At 34.1% G+C, this 7,649-nt stretch overlaps 1 protein-coding gene across 1 annotated transcript; it reads left to right on the top strand.

Annotated features, from left to right (window-relative positions):
- The first annotated feature begins 1,020 nt into the window (after positions 1 to 1,020).
- LOC111055841 (uncharacterized histidine-rich protein DDB_G0274557) lies at positions 1,021 to 6,941 on the top strand. Its single transcript, XM_022343137.2, has 3 exons — positions 1,021 to 1,635; positions 4,462 to 4,742; positions 6,067 to 6,941. The coding sequence occupies exons 1-3, from the start codon at positions 1,618 to 1,620 to the stop codon at positions 6,596 to 6,598; spliced, it is 831 nt and encodes a 276-aa protein (XP_022198829.2). The 5' UTR covers positions 1,021 to 1,617; the 3' UTR covers positions 6,599 to 6,941.
- The last annotated feature ends 708 nt before the right edge of the window (positions 6,942 to 7,649 follow it).

Here is a 7,649-nt window from a genome sequence, read left to right as displayed (position 1 = left end):
TGTCTGCCTGTATATAACGCGATTACGGCCAAATGCGTTGATAGAATTCGATGAGATTTGGAAGGAATATTCCTTTTTCAACTGCGCGTCGATGTATACACAAGGTTTTTTGAAATTTTGCATTTTAAGGATAATATGAGAAGAAAACGAATTACTCCATACTCTGATATCACTATATTATATAATCTATTATATATATATATATATATATATATATCTATATATATATATTATATATATATATATATATATATATATATATATATTCTAATTTGAAGATAGTATCAATCAGACTATAGAATTATTCATAATCAATCAGCTGACAAGTGGATTATTCATTGCATGCATTACACAGATGTCTGCCCGTGTCTATTTCTATAAGGTAGGGTTTCATTATTTTTTATGATGCGTGCCCATCAATATCAATATTTTCACATTTGAAAAAAAAATGTAATAGGTGATTGAAAATAAAATGAAAAATTATCAAATTAACTGAATAATGCTGAAGAAATTATAATATTATTGTTTGAAAAAATTAATTTTAAAATAGTTGATAAATATTTTTATCAGATGGAAAGATTATCACGGAACTGGATAAATTATCAGATGGGATACAAATTCAAACGTGAACTGTGTTTATTAACATGAGTGAGTTTTTTATCTTGGAGAAAACAAATAACAGTTTTTAAGAGTCAATTATGATTCAACTGTAAATTAGATTCAACTGAATCAACTAGAACAGGTGACATTAGATACTTGTGGATGAGAAAACTGCGTGAGGTCTACTGTTCACAGAACTACTAGCTACAATGATTCATAACATTTAACATAAATGTTGGTGATTCGTAACTTTAATGACAGATTCCTTTATGAGATCATCTCCAATGTCAATGCCAAATAGTTGACGAATGATAGGGCTTCCGCTAGTGACAAATTATTCATCAATAAATTAAAAGCTTGTTGGACGACAACAAGAAATGACACGATAATGAATGCTAGAAGTTAAGGAAATTTAATTCTAAATTATTGAATCAGAGCTGCACAACTATTATAGAGTACCTCTCCCAGAATAGCGCTGCACTTTCCTTATAACCAACTTGAACTTCTTCTAGAAATTCAATACTGGTTTCTGGTTTTCGTACCCAGTTTTCCTGGTTGGTTTTAAAAAGATAAAACTCAATTAATTCGTCACGGGATACACGCATCGCGTTTAGTGTATTTGGATCATATGCAGACTGGATTTGTTTGCGTGTTTCCTTGTGGAAACTGGAAGCTTCCCCATGACTCATTCACCGATGAATATTCTGGCCAACTCTATGACGATGCTATCTGCGGTGGACAAAGCCGGTAATTTCATATGCGAATCACACCGTTCCTAAGAATGATCGTCGCCTTCATGGAATAGTAAAAAAAAGTTGAAACCAGTTTGAAAGAATGTTGGGCCTTAGTATATAATATTGCCCTATTGCGTTTAGGGATTAATACAACTGCAAAACAGTTGCTGGATACACGCTGATATTTGGCAGTGGTGCATTATTGTGGTATTGTTTGTGCCTGAAGCAGTGGATACACAGTCCTGTTGATACCAGTTGTTCCTGAAACATCATACAACCTACTATGATTAGAGTTATCATTGTGAGTACAAATATTTTAAACTATTATTTTCAAATACAAAAGAAATGTTTTGCTCATGTTGTAAATTTTTTCTCAAAGGTGCTTTCTTAAGTTACCGAACTATCTTTATTAGGAAAAGTCTCCTTTTGAAAGAAATATTTTGCTTCTGTTGAAAGATTTTTCTTGAAGATGATTTCTCAAGATACCGAACTTTGTTTATTGAGAAGTCTGCTAAGAATTCTTCAAATTTTGGAGCATAATATGCTTTACAATTAATATCTTTTTCAGGAGAAGTCTCCTTTTGAAAGAAATATTTTGCTTCTGTTGAAAGATTTTTCTTGAAGATGATTTCTCAAGATACCGAACTTTTTTATTGAGAAGTCTGCTAAGAATACTTCAAATTTTGGAGCATTATATGCTTTACAATTAATCTTATATAGCAATATCAAATAAATGTTCTATAATCGAGACTATAGAGGAAGTGTTTTTTTTAGAACCGCTTCTCTAACATACAAATGATAATTTGTGTATGATAATTTTAATCCACTGTAAGATAATGATGGACAATGATTGAATGATACATTCAGATACCATAGCGGAAACTAAACATTATCAATTAGTATATTGTTTTTTGTCAATAGCTCAGCTTGAGTGAAGTAGGCCTAAATGTCATCAATATTGATCGGATAACTGCAGCACAAGTCTGACTTTGATGACTGTGCCAAAACATTAAGATTTATTATAATTTACATTTTGTCACATGTATCTTGTATTTTGGCGAAATAAATATTGTATTCTATATCTGTATTATTTAATAGTACGGTAGGCTACTTTTTTATTATACAATTCTAGTATATTTTTATGCTGTTTTTTGACTAGAAGTGGGTGTAGATGTAGTTTGTAAGTACATATTTGATTAGTAAAGGTATTTTTACCGTCAACCTCAAATGAAATTACTGCTGTTGGATTTCCTTTATGAGATGAAAATGTGATAACGTATAGTTCACGTCAACATTTTTTTTAAGCATATCCACTGTATATATTGTCATATCATATCATATCATAATTTCTTTATTCATAAATTTGTACAGTGTATACAATGAATAGTGGCATAAATATATATCTTTGATTAGATACAATTAAAAATAAAATACATAACAAATAAAACATCTACAGAATACAACAATACAAACATACAAACATTGTAAGCATATCACGCATATATTGTGATTGATTTTTTAAATGTCAACATTGACCAAAGTACAAATTGGTCTTGCCTCCTCTTTATTCAACAATCTTAGCCTCCTCGCACCAACCAGCTACTCTAGACAAGTGTCTTGAGGGCGCAGAGGTATTGGGGCGTCAAAATATAAAATCCAATAACAATATAATATAGCTGGAGCATTATTCTTATTTATATAGCCGCTGGTCTGATAATCAAGAGAACCCGATTTCGAATCTCAACCGGGGCAAACGTTTTTGATCACAGCACAATCACGTAGATACGGCCACCCCGTCTATCGGAGGAGTCCGTCTAAACCGTCGGTCCCGATTACCTAAAAAGTAGTCATCATCTCTCATCATCATCCCTCCAACTCATTACCCATGCACAAGCCTAAGAGCTTATGTGGGGGGCATCACACTCAGTATTATTTGAATAATAATCACAAGGTAGCATCAGTTGCTAAGATCAGTTGCCGATTCTTTGCCTTGTCACTGCCTTCTATAGATGATAGCTGATACCGGTATATCTGATGTAGGCCTAATATTAACTGTTCATTCTTGTTTGAAATAATCAATTATATTATTTTATTAGTCGAGAAATTATATTTTACAATGATTAAATAATTAATTTTCATAGTTGTAATTGAATATTTTGTTAATCATATTTCTACATTATTAAAATACGTTGTTCAAACGTTGCGGAGGTAAAAAGGATAGAAGGACAAGGATAGACAAGGAAGGACAATTTTCATAATTTTGGTTAATTATATTTATACATCGTTAAAAAACGTTTTTCAACGTTGCGGATGTAGAAAATGTTTTAACGAAGGATGGGCAAGGATAGCAATATCAATGTTGATAAAATACTGCCATTATATCGTGGACTTCACTATAGATCATCTCGTTCTCATATCTTCTTCAGGAGATATGATAACTTTTATCTAAATAACGATTCTTTACCTTGCACTTCAGATCTGTGTGATGGCAGTGTTTGCCTGACGATTTTTGTCTACATTTTTGATACTTTTCCTTGATAAATTTGATACTTATACTCTCTCTGTAAAAATCAACTTCTGTCTTGGGAGGGACATGAGTAGCAGAGGAGGCTTACAGAGGTAGGGATACAACGGCTGCGAAGTTGCCGTTCTAGCCGGCCAGCATTCCTCTAATTTCTCGTGAGTATTCAAGCGCTCATGTTAAACTTACGGAGATTCCTGTCTGGAATCCTTCAGTCGACTGACTCTGTGGCGAATCATATGATTGCCACCGCCACCTGTGATGTTTTCAACTAGCGTAGTTTGTTTATGACTTGTAACAGTTTTATTTTCATATTTACCAAAAAGTTCAATTTTGTAATTCAAACATTAAAATTAATTCATTCCATTTCGAAATAGGAATCATCAAATTAAATTCCTATAGGTAATTGTAATTCTATAGGTCACTGTAATTGGCTGATCTCCCTCCATTTCTCTGCGCCGCATATTCCTCCAGGTCTGAAGTTAATTTGTACAGAGTATAATTATGATACATTCCTTTTATATTATTACAATTACAAAGATTTATGATGAATAAATAATTTTATTATTTCATATTTTAAATGACGATTCTTTTCCTGCAATTCAGATCAGTGTGGTGGCAGTACTTGCTGCAAACGTGGACTGCCGTTCGTCGTACGTTGGCAGTCTGGGTGGATATGCCATTCTGCCGAAAGCTGCCGTGGAGCCAGACAGAGGGGTGGCGGAAGTGCCGCCCCCACCGTCCCAACCCGAGCAACCCATCCCCTCGCCCGATGCCAGCGACCGCCACGCAGCCCCCGCAGTGACCACCCCCCAGGTCGTACCCCTCTTCACCTCTGACTTCAGCAGTCCGCCTCCCGAGACATTCGTTCCAGAAGTCACACCCAGGTGAGACAAGTAACATAATAGCATAGAGAAACAATAGCGTAAGTAGATATCCCATGGTATAGGGAATTTATGTCGTAACTTTTACTGTTATCTCAAGCCGATTACTGTTGATTATTGTCGAATTTTACTGTATTGTTGGGGTGAGAGTGTATAAACGACACAATATGAGAGACTACCAGCTTCACGGGAAAGAATTACATGAACTATCGGCTTGAGATAACAGTAAGAGTTGCGACATAAACGCCCTATACCATGGGATATCTACTTAATTATCATACCTCTATGATAATAGGCTATGGCCCGGTTGCATAAAAGCCGGTTAAATACTAACCGAGATTAATTTTACGGAACCAATCAGATAAGGCCTTTTAGATAAGACGGCTTCTCTGATTGGTTCTCGTGAAATTAATCACGGTTAAGATTTAACCGGCTTTTGTTCAACCGGCACTATAGCTACTCACTCTTATTTTAAGAGCTACTGAAAGTATTGAAACATACTAGAATAGGCTATAACTAACTATTCGTTGTCATTTAGATAGCCAACTCATTTACAATTTTTTACAGCACCTGAGATAAAATAATAGGATACTCGATTTATTCTATTGTCTTTATAAGGCTACTGGATGTATTGAGAGACAATAGGCTGTTCGTTGTCATATAGGTAGCCAACTTATTTAAAATTTACAGGACCCGTGATAAAATAAAAGCGTACTGTCTTGATCAAGAAATAAAAAATACAAGTACCCTTTTCAAAAACTTCTATTGACAACATGATTGGCATTTTATTCTGTGAATAAAAGTTTTCACAAAAATACTTGGATTTATTTTTATTTCTTGATAAATGAGAGTAGTCCTCACCAAAAAGTTGATAAGGCTACTTGATGTATTTTATTGTGGTTTGATTCACAGCACCTCACATACCTATTGTACAAATAGAACGATCAGGTCGATGTTTAGCTTTCAGTGTTATATTAATATCTCTTGATCAACCCTTGTTAAGAAATGAAATAAACTGATGAATTGATGCTACACTGATTCTGTATTGCATGCTTGCTTTCCTGTATTCAAAGGTCCGTTCCTTCACAAATAAGTCTTTCTCCTAAGTTGTCCCTTTAATCGACTTATATATTTAGAGAATGGATAAGCAGTATCTTAACAGCAGTATTTAGGATAGTGTGTAAAACTTCACTGTACTTTTGTATACTTTTTCGTATTCTACTTTTGTACTTAGCTGTAGAAGATCTTGTCCATCATTTGTACAACTACAGGAACTGTTCCATTTCCAGAATCTATCATACTAAGATTTTTCTATTCGATTTTCCAGTGTACTAGACGAAAACATCGCTGTTACAACGATATTCATTGAACCAGTGCCAACCGATGAGACTGTATCAGAGGAGCATCACCATGAAGAGACACATGAAGAGAGGCACGAAGAGAAACATGAAGAGAAACACGAAGAGAAACATGAGGAGAAACATGAGGAGAAACATGAAGAGAAACATGAAGAACATGATGAGCACGAAGGACATGACAAAATTGGTGCACATGGAAAACATGACGGCCCTTGCAAGCACGGAAAACATGGTCAGGACAAACATGAAGACGACGACGACGACGATGATGATCACCATGATGATAAACATTCTTCAGGACATGATTACGATGATGACTACGACTACGTTCACGTTTTCCTACACAGCGTTCCCAGCCCAGCTCACAAGCCAATCATTGGAGATCATCCATTCCTGCACAGGCCAAGCTTTGCATTTCAGCCGAGTTCATTCTCCTCTTACAAACCAAAATCTTCATATCAGCCATTTCCATACTGGAAATTTGCAGGCAAATATGATTGAATACTCGACTTGGATAAGTCCCATTCATTCTATAGTAGTCCATATCTAGGATAGGATATGGAGAGTAGCCAATACTTTTCAAAAGAACTAGTCATTCCTGAATCATTGCTACCGCGTACCGTACCGATCCAATTATATTTAACGTGAATCTTGAATAACATCAATTTTATTGTAGATTTTAAAATTTTGTTCGAGTTTTCTCTTGATATAGTAGCACTTGATTGTAATTCTACCTATCAATGAACTATGCCATAGTGATAGAAATGATCCAATCAACTTTAGAAGACTGATTTTCCTCAAGGCTTTTCTATTTCTCAAGATAAAAGATTCTTTTAATAAGATATTAGAACCAGATAGACTACATGAATAATATTGAATAATGCATACGCTTCTTTACGCAGGACAAAAGATGTTTCAACCTCTGAAGATGACGCTTTTAAAGAACATGGTCTGACTACAGATGAGTTGGATGATTATGAAGACTACCATATCTCGATAGGATGGATATAAGATTTTGTCAATTGTCCACTCGCATGCTTTATTGTGCTTTGTACTATAGATGAATCCTTTCATAATTTATCTCACTTATATACATTATTTCCCATCGAAATAAAAGTTATATAACTGAAAGTGTACTGCTGTGCAGTAGATAAGTTTTATTGCATTACAAAATTGATTACATATGTACAGTGAATTGTAGATTATAATTACATGAATCATCTCTTTTTCTTTGAGTTTTTAAATTATTATGAATTTATTCTAGTTTTTCTGCTCTCTTAGTATTTCACTCTTAGTACTTCTTCTTTTCGGATTGAAATTTTATTTTTTTTCTAGTTTTCCATACATTCCACATGTTTCTTTTTTCTTTATTATATTTTTTCTATTTTCGACTGAATCTCAAGCCACTAATTATAGCCGACTGATTACTCGTTGCCATCGCTCAAACTACTTAGTTTTGCTGGTAACGCCAATGATAATATTATAATCGATTTTTAAATGGAAAATATTTTAATTTTAAGTTTTTGTAATGTATTGTATATGAAAATTTTTA

The sequence above is a fragment of the Nilaparvata lugens genome, chromosome 2 (assembly GCF_014356525.2).
Source record: "Nilaparvata lugens isolate BPH chromosome 2, ASM1435652v1, whole genome shotgun sequence".
Lineage (NCBI taxonomy): Eukaryota > Metazoa > Arthropoda > Insecta > Hemiptera > Delphacidae > Nilaparvata > Nilaparvata lugens.
The sequence above is the reverse complement of the archived record's forward strand: the minus strand, read 5'-3'. Positions and strand labels throughout refer to the sequence as shown.

Bases quoted from the DNA above. Each gene is read 5' to 3' on its own strand.
- LOC111055841 (XM_022343137.2), top strand. The intron at 4,743-6,066 runs GTGAGACAAGTA...TCGATTTTCCAG, and splicing joins GTTCCAGAAGTCACACCCAG to TGTACTAGACGAAAACATCG.